This window comes from Micropterus salmoides, unplaced genomic scaffold (assembly GCF_014851395.1).
Source record: "Micropterus salmoides isolate LMB-PRFRI ecotype aquatic unplaced genomic scaffold, ASM1485139v1 Ms_hic_scaffold_17, whole genome shotgun sequence".
NCBI lineage: Eukaryota > Metazoa > Chordata > Actinopteri > Centrarchiformes > Centrarchidae > Micropterus > Micropterus salmoides.
Window position 1 is genome coordinate 5,997,975 of NW_024040817.1, and position 22,839 is coordinate 6,020,813.

The window sequence follows — 22,839 nt, forward strand, 5'->3', positions numbered from 1 at the left end:
AAAGGGGAAGTGTGTTGGTTGTGTTTGTTGATGTTTCAGGTCAAAGGTCACATGAAGGCTGGACGGACAGACAGACTGGCACAGCAACCAGCTGGTATCAATGCCCTCCTCTCTGATTGGACAATCACCTCTGACATCATTTAAAGTGGCAGTTCAGGATTTGAACCCTGAAACCACCTGACCGCAGACGAGAGGAGAACGTTTCACTGTAAAAGAAATCATTTCAAGTCGTGTAAATACAAAAACCAGCCGTGTGTTTTGTTATATTTGAGTCTTTATTGTTGAAACTATGGTAACGCTTTTCCAATAACTTCCCAGATTAAATTATTAAACTAATGAATTTGATTTGATTATTACAAACTTTACACTCCTGTTGTATGTTTGTGTGTTGAGCTGTAAACTATATTATTATTTTTTATATTAGTTATATTTTTCATATTAGTTACAGAAAACCATTTTAAATCATGTATGAATGTAAGGACCCGTGAAGCAAAGTGTTTCAGGTGGTACAACACGAAGAGATCGACTCCAAAAGATGATTTGACTTTCATGAGAGACAGTTTGATGGAAAGTGAATCTCTCAAATGTTCAGAAAATAATTTAGAATCGTTGAACATCAGTTTCAGATCAAACTGAGCTCGACTGTCAGAATCACACCTGCAGGTAACACCACAGGTGTCACAAAAGTTTTGTGCTCCAAACATCAACCTGCAACAGACTGTAGTTATTTACTACAGGCAGACGACTGCAAGGAGTAAAAACTACACAGAGTACTTCAAGTGAAACATAACGTTTATGAAGTGGCTGGTGTGTGTGGGGGCTGAAAGATGATTTATACTTTAAACAGAACAAAACTGTCAGCGGTGGACGAATTACTCTCTACTTAAGTAAAAGTACTAATACCTCACTGTACAAATACTGTGTTACAAGTAAAAGTGCTGCATTGAAAATGTTACTTTAATGAAAGTATGTGAGTATAAAGAGGAAAATGTATTTAAAGTATTAAAAATTTGTACTGAAGTACAGTACTTGAGTAAATGTACTTAGTTTCTGTCCACCCCTGTAAAATAGTAAACACGTATAATTGTTAGTTACAGCTTTTAACCCCAGGTGTTCCCTGTCAGATCATTAAGATTTATTTGAGGATGATTGAACATCTAGAAAACTACGCGTGTGAACAATCAAAGGATCTTTCAGAAAGCAGAAATCAAAGTCATATTAATTCATCTAGAAAAACAATATATTTTCATCAGAGATGGTAAAAAGTATCTCAGACGGCTTGTAAAACTGAAGTATTAGTATCGTGTGTGTGTATTTTTATTTATAAGAAGTTGTAAGCGTTTCCATGCGGGCGGGGGATTGAATCCAGATTCTCTCTCCTGTCATTGGTCCGTCCGCACGTCACTCTGAGGTGTGAGTGAGCTGATTGGTCCGCAGGCCCTCCGCTGGGTCTGTGCGGATGTCCGTTACGTGCCTGAGCTCGGACGGTGTCACAGAGCGGGACCAGGACCGACAGCTGCTCCGATATAAGTTTTAGAAGCACCCCGTTACCGAGCAGACCGTCTCACGCGGAGGCTCCAGCCCCGAGAGGAGCAGCCAAGTCTCCGGTGCACCGACAGGAACCGTTATAACCCGGAGTCCCGGCTCTCCGCAGCTCCGCGGGGCCCGGCGAGGCGCGGCGGGAGCAGATGGATCCCGCACCGGCGAAGGCGAAGCCGCAGGGCCGGCTCCTGGTGTCCACCCAGCTGGATGCCAAAGACGAGCTGGAGGAGGTAGGCTGACCCGGTGTAACGGCCCAGAAAGCACCGCTGACCCGGGACAAACCCGGCTGGAGTAGTTAGTGAGCAGGTTCACAACAAGCCCCGGATACAAAGACACGGAACCATTTTAATCAACCTACACGGCGGCTAGCAGGCTAGTTAGCATGGCTAGCAGGCGGCTAGCATCGTTAGCATAGCACAGCCGCGCGGGGCTGCGTGTAAACATGGTGCTGGAGGTGTGGAGCCACACTGCGGGACAGGTGGAGGTGTGCTGGCGGGGTTTATGTGCTCTGCAGCAGCCGCACCTGACGGACAGTTAGCCTAGCATGCTAATCCTGTAGACGTAAACATATGGATGAGACCAAAAAGTGCCAGATGCGCATGCGCGATGCTGCGTTTCACATGTCAGACGCAGCGGTGAGCTGCTGCTACAAATGACCTTTATTAACACCTGCAGAGGAACAGGTGTGCCGCGGGCACGCGCCCAAATAATAAGTTGCCTTTCGTGTCCCACATTAATCTGTTTCCGCCCCTTTAACCGAGATAATAAGCAGCTGTGTCAGATACAAAGTTAAAGTGAAATCTGCACCAAAACTTTATTATCTCTTTAATCAGAAAACCGTTTTATAAACTTACAAGATGCTTATTTATCATTTAACTTCAGACTGCTCACTTTCTACCGGCCTCCTGGTTCTGACAGAGTCCTGGTTCTGACGGAGTCCTGGTCCACAGCATCACCGCTTTTGTGGGATCAACATTTTTAATAGCTTGTGGATCATTGTGTCTGGTCTCTGGGGAGGACAGCAGGACCAACAGAAGACCTGACAGCGTGTCAGACACTAGCTGGTAGTTCACCTACAACTCTTGTAATTAGCTCCAAACACCAGCAGCTTTCTCGCTGCGCTGCATGAAAGGTACGGAGCCGGAAAGGGGTCCGCTTTTCTCCGCCTCAGAGCCTGGAAAGTTGGTGACAGACATGAGACAGAAAGACAGAACGATCTATAACCTAACGAATGCTATAGCGGCGTGTGCTTTCACATGGCTGCAGCTGCAAACCTTTGTTCCTTCTGAAGACGCCAGTGCGACACAAACGCGGATATTCTTCCTGCGCTGATCTCCGTCTGAAAGCAGCTACGCTCTCACTCTCCTCCAACTGCTGACGCTCACACATCTACTCCAGTCAAACACAAGTAACATGAAACGCACCTACGAACGCCCCTAATCCGCGTGTTAAACGATTTTAGATCCCTTGGTACATCGGGGACCAATTTAAGTGTGACACACAACAAACATGAACGCCGATGTGGCGAGTGCCCAGACAATCCACCCGGATTTGGCGAGTTAGGGTTTTAATTTCCATCCCTGGCAGGTAACCTGTGTGTGTGTGTGTGTGTGTGTGTGTGCAGAGATTGGAGCGCTGTGCTGGAATCGTCCAGGCGTTGACCAACGGGCTGTCGGAGAGAGAGGCCAACGACGCGCTCACCGCCAACGTAAGAAACACTCTGTACTGCAACACTACAGGAACTACTACTACATGTTGTACTGTCATACACACTCACAACATAATACACACACTGTTTACCATTTAGTTTACTAATACTGTGAAGAATACTACAACAGGTACTCTGACATGCTGCAGCTGTACCAGCACGGTGAGCAGCTGGTTCCTAATAAAACGGCCTTTTGAAGCAGCAGCTTGAGCTTTTATTGGAGAGTCGAGATGAAACGTCCCAGTTATATAATAATAATATAATAATATATACAACCAGGTTTTGTCCCCGGGTTGTTCTAACGTGCTGAAACCAAACACCAAGTTTCATATTTGAAAGTTCTAAAGTATCTTAAGAAGACCGAGACCGTTCGTAAAGAGCCCAACAGAAACACAGAGGAGCCTTTCGCAGCAGTCGTTAGTGAGTCGCGCTGAGACACATTTTGAGCGTTAAACTGTTCATTTCCTGCATTCTGGAGAAACATTCTGCTCCAGTTTCTGGTGGAAATATTTTTATTTATATAAATAGAAACTCTGCTGTAGATCAGCTTCTTTAACGTCTGCTGAGTCAGGGTTTAGTCTTCCCTCCGTGTCTTAGTTTGGGGAAGTGACCTCTTTAAACGTGACTGTGGCTCCTTTTCACCTCAGTGAGAAATGAATTTATTTTAATTCAGTTAGAAGCTCCTGGACTTTAACTGCTCTGGTGTCTCAGCAGCTTTTGTGCTCACGTTCAGAATCTCTCCCACAGATCTGTGAGAATAACGCTGTGGTTAACAACCTGTTACCGTTTCATCCCTGACGCAGAGAGATCCCCTCGAGCATGTTGGGGATCATGCTTCTGATCAATATCTGAACCAATACCGAGCTTATGAAGCTGATCGGGCATCAGCCAGAACGCGACAGTTACACTCAGCGATGATTCCAGATCAGATCACCAGTGGAAACTACAGCAGCTGCTGCAACAGTGAAAAGGCACCGAACAAACTCTTCCCGTGTTTTACTCCTGTGCTTAAAGTATGAAACAATATTTGAACCAGCTGGAAAAGTTTATTTATCACTAAAGACGTTTTATCAAAACCTTTTTACGAGACTCAAAGCTGAGCGTGACAGCCAATCAGAACACAGGATGTTCTGTCGTCGTATCTTCCATCGCGATACACACTGATAATGGAACTGCAGTAACTCAGTGATACGTTTTATTTTGTACTCTGACTTCCTGTTTACCTGTCCTGCAGGTGTGTAAAGGTCAGCAGCAGCATGAGGAGGTCTGTCTGGGTCTGTTCACTCTGGTCCTCACAGAGCCGACTCAGGCCCAGAGGGTGAGCCGCCGCCGCCCCATCATTAGTAATGTGTGACATTGCTGTGACATCACTGTGACATCACTGTGTGTGTGACAGTGTTACAGAGACCTGACGCTGGTCAACAGAGATGGGATGAACGTGATCCTGGTGAAGATAAACCAGATCCTGATGGAGAAGTTCCTCAAACTGCAGGACATCCCCAGAACGCAGGTAAACAACACAGGGACACCTGAGAGTGTGTGCAGGGACACTCTGTCTCTCTCTGTGTCTCTGTCAGGTGTGCAGGGACTCTCTCTCTGTGTCTGTCTCTCTCTCTGTGTCTCTGTCAGGTGTGCAGGGACTCTCTCTCTGTGTCTCTGTCTCAGGTGTGCAGGGACTCTCTCAGGTGTGTCTCTGTCTCAGGTGTGCAGGGACTCTCTTTCTGTGTCTCTGTCTCAGCTGTGCAGGGACTCTCTCTCTGTGTCTCTGTCTGTCGGGTGTGCAGGGACTCTCTCTCTGTGTCTCTGTCTCGGGTGTGCAGGGACTCTCTCTCTGTGTCTCTGTCGGGTGTGCAGGGACTCTCTCTCTCTCTGTGTCTCTGTCGGGTGTGCAGGGACTCTCTCTCTCTCTGTGTCTCTGTCTGTCGGGTGTGCAGGGACTCTCTCTCTCTCTGTGTCTCTGTCTGTCGGGTGTGCAGGGACTCTCTCTCTCTCTGTGTCTCTGTCTGTCGGGTGTGCAGGGACTCTCTCTCTCTCTCTGTGTCTCTGTCGGGTGTGCAGGGACTCTCTCTCTCTCTGTGTCTCTGTCGGGTGTGCAGGGACTCTCTCTCTCTCTGTCGGGTGTGCAGGGACTCTCTCTCTGTGTCTCTGTCTCAGATGTGCAGGGACTCTCTTTCTGTGTCTCTGTCTCAGGTGTGCAGGGACTCTCTCTCTGTGTCTCTGTCTGTCGGGTGTGCAGGGACTCTCTTTCTGTGTCTCTGTCTCAGGTGTGCAGGGACTCTCTCTCTGTGTCTCTGTCTGTCGGGTGTGCAGGGACTCTCTTTCTGTGTCTCTGTCTCAGGTGTGCAGGGACTCTCTCTCTGTGTCTCTGTCTGTCGGGTGTGCAGGGACTCTCTCTCTGTCGGGTGTGCAGGGACTCTCTCTCTCTCTGTGTCTCTGTCGGGTGTGCAGGGACTCTCTCTCTCTGTGTCTCTGTCGGGTGTGCAGGGACTCTCTCTCTCTCTGTCTCTGTCGGGTGTGCAGGGACTCTCTCTCTCTCTGTCTCTGTCGGGTGTGCAGGGACTCTCTTTCTGTGTCTCTGTCTGTCGGGTGTGCAGGGACTCTCTTTCTGTGTCTCTGTCTCAGGTGTGCAGGGACTCTCTCTCTGTGTCTCTGTCTGTCGGGTGTGCAGGGACTCTCTTTCTGTGTCTCTGTCTCAGGTGTGCAGGGACTCTCTCTCTGTGTCTCTGTCTGTCGGGTGTGCAGGGACTCTCTCTGTCAGTCCTCAGGTCTGTGGCGTTGGGGACAGTTTACAGTGTTTAATTGTGTCTGTGTTGGAGATGTGATATTAATAAAGTGTTGATGTGAGCAGCTGGTGTGGCTGGTCAGAGAGCTGGTGAAGAGCGGCATGATGGGAGCTGACGGTGTCGTCATGACGCTGCTGAAACAGATCGCAGGTCAGACACGCACACGCATTATATTTATAATTACCAGGAGTTAAAAACTGAGTCCGCATGTTGACGCAGTTCTGTGTTATTCCAGGTGGAGACATTTCCTCTAAAAACCTGTGGTTGGCTGAGAGCGTCCTGGACATCCTGCTGGACCAGAAGCACGTTTCACTTTATCTATTTCAACAAATGTGTAAAGAATTTCTAGAGCAAAATGAGTCGTTTTCAGGGCCTTTACTGCGGAGGAGCTGAACATTTGTCTCCGCAGGGAGTGGGTGTTGAAGAACGGGATGCTGATAGCGATGTCGGTCTACACCTACCTCCGTCTCATCGTCGACCACGGAGCACCAAACCTGCTGATTCTGCGCCAGAAAGAGGTGGACTTCTGCATCGGCATGCTGAGGGACAAGGTGAGGAGGGCGGTCGGCTGGTGTGTCGGTCGTGTATTGGTCCCCTGGTTGTCGCCCTGACAACCTGCCTCTCTCTCTGTAGTTCATGGAGTGTCTGATCATCGGCAGAGATCTGGTCCGTCTGCTGCAGAACGTCGCTCGGATCCCAGAGATGGAGCTGGTGTGGAAAGACCTGCTACACAACCCACAAGTCCTCAGTCCTCAGTTCACCGGTGAGACTACAATACCCACAATCCTCAGCTCTCAGTTGGCCTCAGTAGTGTGTGTCGGTTTGACGGTCACTTAACCCTCGGAGGGCGTTGTTTGCATGATCCTGTTTAGTCGGTCTGAAGTAACAACCTGAGTAGAGCGCTGAGGAAGCCAAGGCTCCTGAACTCTGTCGTATCGCCTCCAAGATAATCCTCCGGTCTAAAATAAGCGCCGCACACGACCGCGTTTTTTCCTTACAGGTGCAGCAGTCCCGCCTCTTCACCTGCACAGCAGCAGAGGTGTCCGCGCTGTGACGGCGTAACGCTGTCGTTTAAAGGTTTCTGCAGGCTGACATGTTGCTGATGTGTTGCAGGTGTTCTCCAGCTGCTGACGGCTCGGACCTCCAGGAAGTTTCTGGCCTGTCGACTCACACCGGACATGGAGACCAAGCTGCTGTTTATGACCTCCAGGGTACTACACACTGTACTACACACTGTACACACAGGTTGACCTCTGACCTCAGCTCTCTGGACAGCCTGTGACGATGACCTTTGACCTCTGTGCCTGTGCTCAGGTGCGTTTCGGGCAGCAGAAGCGGTACCAGGACTGGTTTCAGAGACAGTACCTGTCCACCGCAGAGAGCCAGTCGCTGCGCTGCGATCTGATTCGCTACATCTGCGGAGTGGTCCATCCGTCCAATGAAGTGCTGAGCTCCGACATCCTGCCGCGCTGGGCCATCATTGGCTGGCTGCTCACCACCTGCACGGTAAGGGGGCGGAGCCTCAAGATGTCAGTCTGACGGGTCATCACCTGTCAAAATCAATAACTGACCGATCCATTGATTTGTGTCTCCAGTCGAACGTCGCTGCCTCCAACGCCAAGCTGGCTCTCTTCTATGACTGGCTGTTCTTCAATCCTGAGAAGGACAGCATCATGAACATAGGTGAGACAGACGCAAAGCATGATGGGAGTTCTCCCAGCGCACAACGCTCATCTCGCTTTGTAAGTGAAATCAGCATTCAGTGGAGATGATGTCCACTGAATCCAAACTGAGACCGGAGCCGTTTCTCAATAACGAGTTCGCCGAGTTCGGATTTCTGTATTTTAAAGCTCGGACTTGGCAAGTTCAGCTCGGTCGTACAAACTCCCAGGAACGGGAGCACGCAGTCATTCAGCAAGTGGAACAGCTAGATGCGGACTTTTGAATTGAACAGTACTTTGGCTGCGACTGATTTCACAAGAACAGACAAGAACGCAGACTGAGAAACAGCTCGGGTTCCACAGGGAGGAGCTTGATAGCTGAAGGCTGAGCACACGCACATCTGAGTGTGTTCTCTAATACAGGGAAAATTACATGGAGTGTGGTACAAACAGTAACTGCATTACTTTAAAGGCCCAGCCAGAGTCTCAGTGAAGACTCAGGGCTAGTTGGTGATAAGGATGCAGCGATTACTTTAAAACATCACGGTTAATTAATCGTAAAGTCTCCGCTACACCGAGTGTTTCTGTTGCACAAACTGAAAACAGAGTTAGAGGAGCAGCAGCTGCTCGGAGACACGGAGGCTGCTGTTCCCCGGCTAAACTCTGGCAGAGGGACCAGACTGAAGCTTTATTTCCAGCAGAGAGACGGCAGAGTCTCAGGTGCACCAACACCGAACCCCGGCGTTATTTAAGAGCTGACGGATCACCTGCGTTAAAAGGTTCCTGCTAAAGGAACTTGATGCTGCAGGATCACCGGCCAGCTTTGCACGCGGCGCCCAAGTAAAGGTCACACGTGATCACAGAGTTCAACGACGCGGCAGGTCGGTGGGGAATTAAATATAAACGTGTCGCTGTCAGCGTAAACAAACACAGCAGCTGGAACCGTTCAGAGCCACCGCAGCGCGACGAGGCCCGTTATTCTCAGCGGCCGGCGCCGCGCCACGGCGGTTTGTCGCTGCGTCGAGCAACACGCGCCGCACGCCGAGCTCGCGCGCTCGCTGGACCCGGCTTCCACGCTGATAATGGCTGGAAGAACGTCGTCCTCTGGAGAGTACCGACTCCCGGCGTTCCAGATATTAATCACACTCAGGAGAGACGTTCTCATCATTCACACTGAAACCTACACGTATGGATGAGAGTTGATGACAGTAACAGTTTCCCCTCAATATTCCTCTCATGTTAAGAATACTTACATTTTATAGAAATCTAATTGTTAATGTCATTAAAAATCAACCTGAGTCATTACTGGTGTTGTTAAATGAATGGATTATAGTCGTGAAACGTGATTATTCCTCAGACTGCGATCGGACCAGCAAAGCCTGGAATCGCTGCGTTCTAGTTGGTGAACTTATTTAACTGGCGAGCTAACATGCTAACCGGTTTGCTAGTGCTAAGTGTGTGTAAACCAGGTCTGCATGCTGACAGCTAATAAGCTACGATAGCTTCCTCCATGTTGGACTCTCGGCTGTCCGTCCAATCGGAGCTCAACTTGAAACCTTTTGTGCAGATTTTCTCAACTGGTGTTTTCTCCTCCTGTGTGTCAGAACCGGCCATCCTGGTGATGCATCATTCCATGAAACCTCATCCCGCCATCACCGCCACGCTGCTGGACTTCATGTGCCGGGTAACACACACACACTGAAACACACACCTGTCACACCTGCCATCTGGATCTGTTTGCTGAGACTAATCAAATGAGTCAGATCCAGGTCCCGCTCTGGACCACCAGTGACCTCAGACCCAAATCCAAAATAGCCCATATATCAGACCGAACACGTGTCGGCAGCAGGAAAGGACACCTGTCCGGTGAGGTCACCTGTGAGGTCACCTGTGAGGTCACCTGTGAGGTCACCTGTGAGGTCACCTGCTCGCTCCTGATGTCTGTTTCAGTACTGCAGGGTTTGAGTCTTCAGTCACATTCAGGATCACAAGCAAAGAGGCTGCTGTTCATTGGACGAGTTCAGCTTCTACAGCTTCTCTGTTAACTGAACTTCATCATGAGACAGAATTAATCAATAATCCCTCTTTTTATTTCTTTACTTCCTAACCTCCTTGTGTGTCCTTCCACATGCCCTTCCTCTTGTCTCTCCTCGTATCCCTCCTTCTGTCCTTCCTGGTGTCCTTCCTGGTGTCCCTCCTTCTGTCCTTCCTGGTGTCCCTCCTTCTGTCCCTCCTTCTGTCCTTCCTTCTGTCCCTCCTGGTGTCCTTCCTGGTGTCCTTCCTTCTGTCCCTCCTTCTGTCCCTCCTTCTGTCCTTCCTGGTGTCCCTCCTTCTGTCCTTCCTGGTGTCCCTCCTTCTGTCCCTCCTTCTGTCCTTCCTTCTGTCCCTCCTTCTGTCCTTCCTTCTGTCCCTCCTGGTGTCCTTCCTGGTGTCCTTCCTTCTGTCCTTCCTTCTGTCCCTCCTACTGTCCTTCCTGGTGTCCCTCCTTCTGTTCCTCCTTGTGTGCTTCCCTCCTCAGATCATCCCTCACTTCTTCCCTCCGCTGGAGTCTCAGGTCCGTCAGGGCGTCTTCAACTCGCTGACCTTCATCATGGAGAAGCGAGTGCTGGCGTAAGAAACTCTCTCACACACTCAGTGTTCGCTCTGTCAGTCTGTCATGTATTGATTGTTTGTCTCTCTGTCTCTCTCAGTCACCTCGCTCCGCTGTTTGATAATCCAAAGTTGGACAGAGAGCTTCGATCGATGCTCAGAGAGAGATTTCCCGAATTCTGCAGCTCACCCTCCCCCCCGACCGAAGGTGAGTGTTTCACAGAGTAAAGACACGAAGCCTAAATGAAGTTCAGTCCCCGGCTCCTCCAGGCTGCATGTTGAAGTGTCCTTGGGCAGGATACTGAACCCTGAATTTCCCTGGCGGCTGTTCCGCCAGTGTGTGAATGTTAGTTTCTGTTTGAGCGCTTAGGCTCAGTGTATGAATGTGTTTGACGGGTGAATGTTAGATGTAGTGTAAAAGCGCTTTGAGTGGTCGAAAAGACTAGAAAGGCGCTATACAAATACAGAGCTTTTGCATTTATATTAAAAGTATAAATCTGTCTCTCAAAGATCCAAACCTCATCATGGCTCAGTACTTCCTGTCTGAGCTGCAGAGGATCACCTGTCAGACCAGGAAGCTGAGAGTGGAACAAGATGGACATACATCTTTAAAAACTTTAGGATTTTTTAAAAGATGCTCAGTTATTTCCTCAAACAGCTGCTCGCTGTAGCACCAGGAGGAAGTCGAGCACCTGTTGGGGACTATGTAGTGAGACAGAAAATAATCTACAGTGTAGGGCTGCAGCTACGGATTATTTTAGTAGTCGAAAATCAATATCACCTGATTTATAGCAAATATGGTCACATGACCTGTGTGTGTGTGTGTGTGTGTGTGTGTGTGTGTGTGTGTGTCCAGCAGTGAAAATGGAGGAAGCTGCTGCCATGGAGATGGACAACCACATGTTGGACAAAGAGGAAGGTTGCTATGACAACACAGAGGCCGCCTTCAGCGATGACGAGGAGGAGGTCAACAACAAAGGTGATGGCGAGATGAACCGATTTAAACTGCTTTATTCTCGTAATCAATTAAATTAGGATGAAACTGTTTAACTAGTCACCAGGTTAACCAGGCGAAATCACGCAACCAGTATAAACTCAGGCGGAACCAGTTTACACTCATATGAAACCAGTATAAACTCATATGAAACCAGTTTAAACTCATATGAAACCAGTTTAAACTCATATGAAACCAGTTTAAACTCGGATGGAACCAGCTTAAACTCAGGCGGAACCAGTTTACACTCTGATGGAACCAGTTTAGGTGGAACCAGTTTGACCTCAGGTGGAACCAGTTTACACTCAGGCGGAACCAGTTTAAACTCTGATGGAACCAGTTTAGCTGGAACCAGTTTGACCTCAGGCGGAACCAGTTTAGGTGGAACCAGTTTACACTCAGGCGGAACCAGTTTAGGTGGAACCAGTTTACACTCAGGCGGAACCAGTTTAAACTCTGATGGAACCAGTTTAAACTCTGATGGAACCAGTTTAGCTGGAACCAGTTTGACCTCAGGCGGAACCAGTTTAGGTGGAACCAGTTTACACTCAGGCGGAACCAGTTTACACTCAGGCGGAACCAGTTTAAACTCTGATGGAACCAGTTTAGGTGGAACCAGTTTGACCTCAGGCGGAACCAGTTTAGGTGGAACCAGTTTACACTCAGGCGGAACCAGTTTAAACTCTGATGGAACCAGTTTAGCTGGAACCAGTTTACACTCAGGCGGAACCAGTTTAAACTCTGATGGAACCAGTTTAGCTGGAACCAGTTTGACCTCAGGCGGAACCAGTTTAGGTGGAACCAGTTTACACTCAGGAGGAACCAGTTTAAACTCTGATGGAACCAGTTTAGGTGGAACCAGTTTGACCTCAGGCGGAACCAGTTTAGGTGGAACCAGTTTACACTCAGGCGGAACCAGTTTAAACTCTGATGGAACCAGTTTAGCTGGAACCAGTTCACACTAAGGCGGAACCAGTTTAAACTCTGATGGAACCAGTTTAGCTGGAACCAGTTTGACCTCAGGCGGAACCAGTTTACACTCAGGCGGAACCAGTTTAAATCTGTTTAGACCAGGAAGTGAATGTAATGGTAGCAAACTAACCGCTGTGTGACCGTCTGGCGACCAATCACTGTGCAGGAAAGAAGAGGGAGTTCAGGTTCCATCCAATCAAAGAAGCCGTGATAGAGGAGCCCGCTGACATCACACCCTGGCTCGACCAATTAGACGATACAATGAAGGAGAAGGTGCAGCAGCTGCAGAAAACCAGGTGAGACCCTGCGGTCCTCCTTCAGGTCCTCAGGTCAGCCTGGAGGTCAAAGGTCAACGCTGAGTTCATGTGGTCATTTATCTGCTAGAGTACAGTTCAGTAATCATCTTATCTCCGCAGTGACACAGAGACTCAGTGTGAGGTGATGCAGGAGATCGTGGATCTGATCCTGGAGGTGAGTTTTATGTAGTATGCCTGTACTCTGCAGTACTCTGCTGTACTGTGCAGTACTCTGCTGTACTGTGCAGTACTCTGCTGTACTCTGCAGTACTCTGCTGTACTGTGCAGTTCTCTGCAGTACTCTGGTGTACTCTGGTGTACTGTGCAGTACTCTGCTGTACTCTGCAGTACTCTGCTGTACTCTGCAGTACTCTGCTGTACTGTGCAGTACTCTGCTGTACTCTGCTGTACTCTGCAGTACTCTGCAGTACTCTGCTGTACTCTGCAGTACTCTGCTGTACTGTGCAGTACTCTGCTGTACTCTGCTGTACTCTGCAGTACTCTGCTGTACTGTGCAGTACTCTGCTGTACTCTGGTGTACTGTGCAGTTCTCTGCTGTACTCTGGTGTACTCTGCTGTACTCTGCTGTACTCTGCTGTACTCTGCAGTACTCTGCTGTACTCTGGTGTACTGTGCAGTACTCTGCAGTACTCTGCTGTACTCTGGTGTACTGTGCAGTTCTCTGCAGTACTCTGCTGTACTCTGGTGTACTGTGGTGTACTGTGCAGTTCTCTGCAGTACTCTGGTGTACTGTGCAGTTCTCTGCAGTACTCTGCTGTACTCTGGTGTACTGTGCAGTACTCTGCAGTACTCTGGTGTACTGTGCAGTACTCTGCAGTACTCTGCTGTACTCTGCAGTACTCTGGTGTACTCTGGTGTACTGTGCAGTTCTCTGCAGTACTCTGCTGTACTCTGCAGTACTCTGCAGTACTCTGGTGTACTCTGGTGTACTGTGCAGTTCTCTGCAGTACTCTGCTGTACTCTGGTGTACTCTGGTGTACTGTGCAGTTCTCTGCAGTACTCTGCAGTACTCTGCTGTACTCTGGTGTACTGTGCAGTTCTCTGCAGTACTCTGCTGTACTCTGGTGTACTGTGGTGTACTGTGCAGTTCTCTGCAGTACTCTGGTGTACTGTGCAGTTCTCTGCAGTACTCTGCTGTACTCTGGTGTACTGTGCAGTACTCTGCAGTACTCTGGTGTACTGTGCAGTTCTCTGCTGTACTCTGGTGTACTCTGCTGTACTCTGCTGTACTCTGCTGTACTCTGCAGTACTCTGCAGTACTCTGCTGTACTGTGCAGTACTCTGCAGTACTCTGCTGTACTCTGGTGTACTGTGCAGTTCTCTGCAGTACTCTGCTGTACTCTGGTGTACTGTGGTGTACTGTGCAGTTCTCTGCAGTACTCTGGTGTACTGTGCAGTTCTCTGCAGTACTCTGCTGTACTCTGGTGTACTGTGCAGTACTCTGCAGTACTCTGGTGTACTGTGCAGTACTCTGCAGTACTCTGCTGTACTCTGCAGTACTCTGGTGTACTCTGGTGTACTGTGCAGTTCTCTGCAGTACTCTGCTGTACTCTGCAGTACTCTGCAGTACTCTGGTGTACTCTGGTGTACTGTGCAGTTCTCTGCAGTACTCTGCTGTACTCTGGTGTACTCTGGTGTACTGTGCAGTTCTCTGCAGTACTGTGCAGTTCTCTGCAGTACTCTGGTGTACTGTGCAGTACTCTGCAGTTCTCTGCAGTACTCTGGTGTACTGTGCAGTACTCTGCAGTTCTCTGCAGTACTCTGGTGTACTGTGCAGTACTCTGCAGTTCTCTGCAGTACTCTGGTGTACTGTGCAGTACTCTCCAGTTCTCTGCAGTACTCTGGTGTACTGTGCAGTACTCTGCAGTACTCTGCAGTACTCTGCAGTACTCTGCAGTTCTCTGCAGTACTCTGGTGTACTCTGCAGTTCTCTGCAGTACTCTGCTGTACTCTGCAGTTCTCTGCAGTTCTCTGCAGTACTCTGGTGTACTGTGCAGTACTCTGCAGTTCTCTGCAGTACTCTGGTGTACTCTGGTGTACTCTGCAGTTCTCTGCAGTACTCTGCTGTACTCTGCAGTTCTCTGCAGTTCTCTGCAGTTCTCTGCAGTACTCTGCAGTACTCTGGTGTACTGTGCAGTTCTCTGCAGTACTCTGCTGTACTCTGCAGTACTCTGGTGTACTCTGGTGTACTGTGCAGTACTCTGCTGTACTCTGCAGTTCTCTGCAGTTCTCTGCAGTACTCTGGTGTTCTCTGTGTTGCAGGAGGACTTTGACTCGGAGCAGATGTCGGCCTTGGCTTCCTGTCTAGCTGAACTGTTCAAGGATCATTTCAGAGGGGACGTCCTGCCGGAGGAGATCACTGAGGAGTGAGTCTGACCGCTGTCATGTGATACACTGTTGTCTGTAACCACGGCAACGGGAACCAGATGGCGCCCTAACGGTCTGACTGTCTCTCAGGTCCCTGGAGGAGTCGGTGTCTAAACCGGTCTGCCTGGTCTTCAGGAACCTGGTAACCATGCAGGAGGACAACAGCGGCTTCTCGGTGCTGCTCGACATGCTGGCTGAGTTCTACCAGAAACAGCCCAAGATCGGGTACCATCTGCTGTACTACCTCAGAGCCAGGTGGGTCCTCAGAGCCAGGTGGGTCCTCAGAGCCAGGTGGGTCCGAGGGCATAGATCTGAGGGCAGGATGAAGAACGTTGTGCTCTAGTAAACAATCTGACCATAAACACATTGTCAGGGTTCCCACTCGTCCTGGAGAACCTGAAAAAGGCGTCTGCAGCATGCAGGGATTTATTTATTGGTGCTGAGGCAGCTGTGATTAAACGGGAAACCCGCAGCTTCATATTCCAAAAATAAGGCCTTAAAAGTCTTTAACTTTGTTTACCAAGGTCTTAAATTTCTTCTTGTCGTTTCGTAGGATTTAATAAATAGCGTAACTTGATAAATGAATGAGACTTCATAATTGACCCCGTTTGGTCCTCACCTCAGCAGTACAGGTAACGTTCACGTCAGCGTTCAGCTTTAGTGTTCGCGCTGCACGAGCTCTGCCATCCAGCTCTGGTGCGAATCAGTCCGTTAGGAAAGAAAACAAAAAACGTCTCTGACGGGCTGCTAACACGCTAACGCCAGCTCGTCACCTGAGAATGGGAAGTGTCTGAAATTCAGAAAGCCAGAGACACGGACAAGTGGCGCTCACGCTGTGGCGAGCGCTAATGAAACAGCGGAGCTGGAAGTCCCGCTGCAGGTTCCGGGTCAGTGAATGTTACAACAGCAACGGAGAGACAGGTGTGTGCGTGAGGACGGTGTCCGTGTGTCGGCGTTGCGCCACAAAACTAACATCAACCGGATGATCGAGGGAAAAGAAACCGGAGCCAGACTCTTTATCCCCGCCGCTAAAACTATCAAGCAGCCTTTAGATGCAAAAACCAAACAGGATGAATAATCACGTTATATCACATTCCCTTATCTAGCCAAGCTGTAACTAACTAACTCATTCTGCACAATTTGTTTGTATTTTATAAATGAAAATCCTTTGAGAGAGGTTTATTTGCACAATAAGAAAACATGCAATTTAAAGATAGAAGAATGTGCGTTGTTCAAAAAATGTTTCTAAAGCTAAAAAAACAAGCTGCTGAGTTGCTGTCACCTGAATCACTTTATATAAATAAAGACAATTCCACCATAAATTGGAGCAGAAAATGTCTCCAGAATGCAGGAAATGAAGTGATTAGTGCTCAAAACTTTCTGGGGGACCCCAGACCCCCATTTAAATATATTTCAGCATTAAATATTTCATCAAATAGTGTTAAAATATCTCCTTGTCTTGTTCTCATGAACCCAATATTGTGCATCGTGCATGTGAGCTAAGTGTGTCGTCGCACCGCCTATCTGTCCCACCACTTTTCAACACAAAGTGACGTCCTTGATTCATATCAAGTACAAACACACCCCAAAACGCTACACTGTTAAATATGAATGTATTATAATAAAATATTAAATTCATGTAACTTTCTCAGGCTTAAGATTCATTCAGATTTTTCATTATACGACAGTGAAGTTGGTGTTAAGTGGCATTAAAAAGGTCTTAAATTTAACTTTGAGGATCCTGGCGTACCCTGTAAAATATAATTCATAAGAAAATCACATACTGACACAAAATACTTTCCAAAAGAAGAAAAATACAATCCTATAAAACCCCCAGTGTGTGACAGTAAACTGTCGAAGCTGCTGGGAAACATGTCGGGGAGCCCGGATGCTAAATGAAAGCTTGAAGCACCAGAGCAGACGGTCAGTCTGAGCCGACTGAAAACCGGACGTCGTCCTCGAGCTCAGTTCAGCAGTAGGATAAATGATGCTGCGTGTGGAGCTCAGATCGTCCAGTCTTCAGCTGAACGTGTGTGTGTGTGTGTCTGTGCAGCAAAGCGGCGAACGGTAAGATGATGCTGTACGAGTCGTTCGCTCAGGCGACCGCTCTCGGTGACCTGCACACCTGTCTGATGATGGACATGAAGGCGTGTCAGGAGGACGACGTCCGGCTGCTCTGCTACCTCACGCCCTCCATCTACACCGAGGTACGTACACAGAGACACAGACAGACAAAGACACAGACACACAGACACAGAGACAGACAGACAAAGACACAGACAGACAGACACACAGACAGACAGACACACAGACACACAGAGACACAGAGACAGACACACAGAGACAGACAGACACAGACACACAGAGACAGAGACAGACAGACACACAGACAAAGACGCAGACAGACAGACACAGACACAGAGACACACACAGACACAGACACAGAGACACACACAGACACAGACACAGAGACACACACAGACACAGACACAGAGACACACACAGACACAGACACACAGAGATCCAGATCCAGACCTGAATGTTTCTGTCTCGGTTCAGTTCCCAGATGAGACGCTGCGGAGCGGCGAGCTGCTCAACATGATCGTAGCCGTCATCGACTCCACACAGGTAACAGCTGATCAGGACTGACCTCTGCAGAACCTTTAGTCTGGTTCTGGTCCAGGTTCTGTTCAGTAAGCAGGTGTCTCTCTGTGTTGCAGCTGCAGGAGCTGATGTGTCACGTGATGATGGGGAGCCTGGTGATGTTCAGGAAGGACTCTGTGCTCAACATCCTCAGTGAGACACTCTCAGAGGACACACGTCCTCACATCATCTTCTTCATGTGTCCACCCGTCCTCACACCCATCCTCTTCATGTGTCCACCCGTCCTCGTCTTCTTCATGTGTCCACCCATCCTCTTCATATGTCCACCCGTCCTCGTCTTCTTCATGTGTCCACCCATCCTCTTCATATGTCCACCCGTCCTCACATCTTCTTCATGTGTCCACCCGTCCTCTTCATGTGTCCGCATGTCCTCGTCTTCTTCATGTGTCCACCCGTCCTCTTCATGTGTCCACCCGTCCTCACACCCGTCTTCTTCATGTGTCCACCCGTCCTCTTCTTCATGTGTCCACCTGTCCTCACACCCGTCCTCTTCATGTGTCCACCCGTCCTCTTCATGTGTCCACCTGTCCTCACACCCGTCCTCTTCATGTGTCCACCTGTCCTCACACCCGTCCTCTTCATGTGTCCACCCGTCCTCTTCTTCATGTGTCCACCCGTCCTCTTCTTCATGTGTCCACCCGTCCTCTTCATGTGTCCACCTGTCCTCACACCCGTCCTCTTCATGTGTCCACCCGTCCTCTTCATGTGTCCACCTGTCCTCACACCCGTCCTCTTCATGTGTCCACCCGTCCTCTTCTTCATGTGTCCACCCGTCCTCTTCATGTGTCCACCCGTCCTCACACCCGTCCTCTTCATGTGTCCACCCGTCCTCACACCCGTCCTCTTCATGTGTCCACCCGTCCTCTTCTTCATGTGTCCACCCGTCCTCTTCTTCATGTGTCCACCTGTCATCACACCCGTCCTCTTCTTTGTGTGTGTCCACAGTTCAGTCTCTGGACTGGGAGACCTTCGAGCAGTACAGCACCTGGCAGCTGTTCCTGGCTCACAGCATCCCCCTGGAGACCATCATCCCTATCCTGCAGCACCTTAAATATAAAGGTGAGTGGTGTCCAAGACACCGCCCCTGTCCTCCAGTCTGATCAGTCCTCTGACCCCTTTGTCTTTGTGTCCCCAGAACACCCGGAGGCCTTGTCCTGTCTGCTGCTGCAGCTCCGCAGAGAGAAGTACGACAGGAACACATCTGGACTCTTTTCTTGGAGACTCCTGGGTCCCCGTTAACGTTTGTCTGTCTGTGTGTCCCAGGCCCAGTGAGGAGATGGTGAAGATGGTCCTGAGTCGTCCCTGTCACCCCGAGGACCAGTTCACCACCAGCATCCTGAGACATTGGGCGTCCAAATACGACGACACGCTGGGTGAACACATCAAAGCCCAGCTGATCAAGAACAACAACCAGCCCCGCAAGAGACAGAGGTAAGGACAGAATGGGACAGGTGAGGACAGACGGGGACAGTTGGGTGAGGACTGAGATGGATGAGAGACATACGGGTGAAGACAGACAGACAAGTGAGGACGTACAGAGGCGAGGACAGAGATGGAGGACAGACTGAGACAGACGGGTGAGGACATACAGAGGTGAGGACAGACTGAGGTAAGGACAGAATGGCACAGACAGGTGAGACAGACGGGTGAGGACATACAGAGACAGACGGGTGAGGACATACAGAGACAGACGGGTGAGGACGGTCTCTGCTGGGTACCTGTAAACAGCGGTTGTGTCTCTGTCCCCAGTCTGCGCAGCTCCAGCAGTAAGCTGGCCCAGCTGACCCTGGAGCAGATCCTGGAGCACCTGGACAACCTGCGCCTGAGCCTGAGCAACACCAAGAACAGCTGTCAGTACTCTGAGGCTCATTACTGCTGCTGAGGTTTGATCTCTGACCGCTCACTCATTGTGTCTGTCTCTGCCAGTCTTCACTCAGACCCCGATCCTTCAGGCCCTGCAGCACGTTCAGGCCAGCTGTGACGAGGTCCACAAGATGAGGTACGTACGCACGCACGCACACTGACGGGTGACATCACAGCGGCGGCTGATGACATCGCTTCCTCCTCCTGCAGGTTCAGCGACCTCTTCGCCCTGGCGGAGGAGTACGAGGACTCCCAGACGAAGCCTCCTAAGTCCCGCCGGAAGGCTCCGGCCTCCTCGCCTCGCTCCCGGAAAGGAGCGGCGCCGCCCACCAACAACGAGGAGGAGAGCGCCTCCAGCAGCGCCTCGGTACGTACCCCCGCCTCCTCTGTGAGGACAACCCGAATCTGCGTCTCCTTCTTTGATTGGACCGCAACGGAAAACCTGATCTGTAATGCGTCTGGTTCGTGAAACCAGGAAGCAGCTTTGTGTCTTGTGACTTGGCGCCCGACTGAAGTGTAATGGGCCGATTTGGCGTCTGTTTCAGGAGGAGGAGGACTCGAAGCCCAAAGCTCCGAAGAGAAAGAGGAAAGGCTCTGACAGCGACTGAGGGGCCTCCTGACCAATCACGCCAGCTGCCACGGAGACCGTCAGCCGCTCTGACCACTGGAAGAGGCCCCTCCCCCTCCCGATGACACGCACTGACCGCCGCGGGAGGGGCGGGGCTCTGATACGCCGCGGACTTTTAATCCACGTGGTGAACTGACTTTCACGTGATGAGACGAAAGCTGTCTCCATGGAGACGAGGCGGTCACCGCGTGGCTCCCATGTGGCTGCTCTCCCATGATGCACTGGGAGGACAGAACCATGAACTCTGGGAACCAGACTGATTTTAATACAGGGACGTGATGATGATGATGATGATGATGAGTGTGTGGGAACTCGTTTTTTTCAGTTCGTTTCTCCCTGTTTTTTTTTTTTTTTTTTTTTGGGGGGGGGGGGGGGACTTTGGGCCTTTATTGTGGAAGATCCTGACTTCCTGCTGTTTTTAGCAGCTCCTTCCTGTTTGTCTCACTGCAGTAAAAGTGTCCTCGTCTGTCCCGAACATCATGTTGATATAAAAGCGGATGGTTTGTTTCAGCTCGTCTTCTGTCTCCTTCTGTTACAGGAGCTCAGCAGCTTCAGACCCAGCAGAGTCTGGTGTCTTCAGCCTCAGTTTGTCCCCAGATGTTGTTTAAATGTGGCCCACATCAGTGACGCGCACGAAGATCAACACGACGTCACCAAGGGCGTCACTTTGTGTTGAAGTGGCGGGGACATTAAGGGCTTATTAGGGGTGTGGCCAAACACTTAGACCCGACACTCCAAAGCTATTCAGGAGAAATATTCATTGGTAGAGCTGGCTGTTCAATAGGGGGTCTGGCTCCTCCCCCAGAAGGTTTTGAGCATTAAACCCTTCACTTCCTGCATTCTGGAGACAATTTATGCACCAGTTTATGGTGGAAATGTCTTTGTTTATATGAAGGGAAACCACATTCATGTGGCCGGAGACAGATCAGAAAATATAAATATTATTGAATATGATGCGTTAACAGGCAGCCTGTTCTTTTAGCCTCAGTTACTTTTTTGGATCTTTATCGTCTATATTTACATTGAATTTCATGTTTTCCTGTTGTGCAAGAAAACCTTTCTCAGAGTTTTTATTTGCTATTTAACATTTCTTGTTGCGAGCTAATTTTCAGAATACTTTTAGCAAATGTTTTCAAAAAGTGGCGGGAACATGTCCCCAGCGTCCCCAGTGTAAATGACACCTGTGGACGTCACACGCAGCAGCAGCTGTTGCAGTAAACAAGGAGCCACAGAGGTTAGCTCACAAGACACTCCCCTTTTTCAATCTCCTCTCACGGGTCACTGATCTCCTCAACTTTCTGTTCACAACTTGTAAGGCCGTCGTGGCGTTCACACTACGGGACTGATCGGTGACGGGGGGTCACACACTAGAGGAGGTGACGGCGACCGTGTCACCCGACGCCGGTCTCCAAACCACGTTTAGTCAAGGAAACACAAGTGAAATGTGAAACGGGAAATGAGCGATCCTGCACAGGAAACAGCTGTTAGTTAGTATGAAGACTGCAGGTGTAGCTGTGATCGTCTGAGCTGCGGAGAGCTGCAGTGAAAAAGTAGCCGCCTGCTCTCATTGGCTGGATGTGGATGTCAGTCGGCCGACTCCTCCAGATATTTGGCGTGTTAGATATCTGGCAGACGTCGGCGATGTGTCGGGAAGCCGTTTTGATGCGTCAGAGTAGTTCAGACATAACGACTGGCGACCGCCGATCACAGCCTGACGGTCGCCGAGCGGCAGATCGTGCTAAAAATCGTGCAGTGTGAACTCCGCTTTAGTTTCATTGCGGTTTCTGGCGCTGTGCAACCCAACTCCCTTCCCCCCCCCCCCCCCCCCCCCCCCCCCCCGTGTCCGCTGGACAGGCAGCATGCAGGTAGCTCAGCACAGAGCTGGCGGTCCGCTGGGTTTCAGGTGGAAGAAGCCGGGAGGAAGAGAGCCACGTGCTTAATTATGGCCAAAGTGATTAAACGGGTACAAAGACGATAAAACGCGATTAGAGCCTCGGGCCCCTCTAAGGGAGCTGCTCCAGAGTCTCGGGGCCCTGACTGCAAACTGTCCCCTTTAATTTTCGGTCCGTGCTGGTGCGTCTGGGACCGAAAGGTCAGAAGAGGGCGAGAGGTCACGAAGAGCTTTATAGGAGACCTATTGAACTTCTGTTCCAGTCCTATATTGTAGTTCTGTGACTCCTGTATTTCAGCTGTGCATGATCCAAAGTTCAAATATATTTTATTTTCTTACACTGGCTTTTAATGCAGGCCTGCATTTCAGCCTCTGTCTGAAACAAGCTGTAGATGCTCCTGTCTCTTTAAGGCCCCCCCCTCTCAAAGCCCACTGTCTTCTGATTGGCCAAGACCTCAAGCATGTTACCAGGCTGCTGTCGCTGGGCGGAACAGGCGGACTGAGCGTTGCCGTGCCGTCAGTGTGGGAGCACATGACCATATAAGGAACAGTTGGTAGAAAAAGCAGAGCGTTCAGAAATCTGAGGTTTCTGCTCGCAGGGATTTCTTTTAAATGCTTTGACTTCACTATTTGAAGCTTTGGCCATGTTTAACATGAACATCCAACATCATAACACTGTAGATAAGTCATAAAATGTGGAAAAGCATAATAGGTCTCCTTTTAAAAGGAATCTGAAACATCCTGGGAGCCCGTGTGGTGAAACTGGTTCTGAACGGTCTGGACTGGTTCAGTAGATGTTCTGTTGCAGGACTCGGCGTGATGAGATGACGGCCTGTGAAAAGCTCAGTGTCTTTAAAAGT

At 49.7% G+C, this 22,839-nt stretch overlaps 2 protein-coding genes across 3 annotated transcripts in view; both read left to right on the plus strand.

Annotated features, from left to right (window-relative positions):
- Window positions 1-340, plus strand: part of LOC119906942 (atrial natriuretic peptide receptor 1-like) — a 62,578-nt gene extending 62,238 nt beyond the window's left edge. Inside the window, exon 22 of the mRNA XM_038724406.1 lies at window positions 1-340. This exon is cut by the window's left edge and continues 252 nt beyond it. The gene's annotated coding sequence lies outside the window, so the exon portion shown is untranslated.
- Window positions 341-1,631: 1,291 nt separating this feature from the next.
- Window positions 1,632-20,598, plus strand: ints3 (integrator complex subunit 3). 2 transcript variants are annotated; one of them, XM_038724412.1, is made up of 29 exons: window positions 1,632-1,772; window positions 3,167-3,250; window positions 4,485-4,568; window positions 4,647-4,760; window positions 6,099-6,183; window positions 6,269-6,335; window positions 6,443-6,584; window positions 6,667-6,796; window positions 7,147-7,244; window positions 7,348-7,539; window positions 7,629-7,716; window positions 9,299-9,378; window positions 10,213-10,304; window positions 10,385-10,491; window positions 11,143-11,262; window positions 12,416-12,545; window positions 12,666-12,720; window positions 14,829-14,932; window positions 15,024-15,188; window positions 16,987-17,140; window positions 17,493-17,561; window positions 17,654-17,729; window positions 18,543-18,656; window positions 18,733-18,781; window positions 18,861-19,028; window positions 19,347-19,447; window positions 19,524-19,596; window positions 19,671-19,827; window positions 20,006-20,068. In XM_038724412.1, the coding sequence occupies exons 1-29, from the start codon at window positions 1,689-1,691 to the stop codon at window positions 20,066-20,068; spliced, it is 3,045 nt and encodes a 1,014-aa protein (XP_038580340.1). In that variant the 5' UTR covers window positions 1,632-1,688. The 2 variants fall into 2 exon arrangements, with proteins under 2 accessions (XP_038580340.1, XP_038580339.1); XM_038724411.1 differs by having other exon boundaries at window positions 1,689-1,772; window positions 11,140-11,262; window positions 20,006-20,598.
- Window positions 20,599-22,839: the final 2,241 nt, after the last annotated feature.

Coding starts and splice junctions, on each gene's coding strand:
- ints3 (XM_038724411.1), top strand. CDS start 1,689: ATGGATCCCGCACCGGCGAAGGCGAAGCCGCAGGGCCGGCTCCTGGTG. Junction 14,933..15,023: donor CCGGAGGAGATCACTGAGGA/GTGAGTCTGACC, acceptor ACTGTCTCTCAG/GTCCCTGGAGGAGTCGGTGT. Junction 18,782..18,860: donor CTGCAGCTCCGCAGAGAGAA/GTACGACAGGAA, acceptor TGTGTGTCCCAG/GCCCAGTGAGGAGATGGTGA.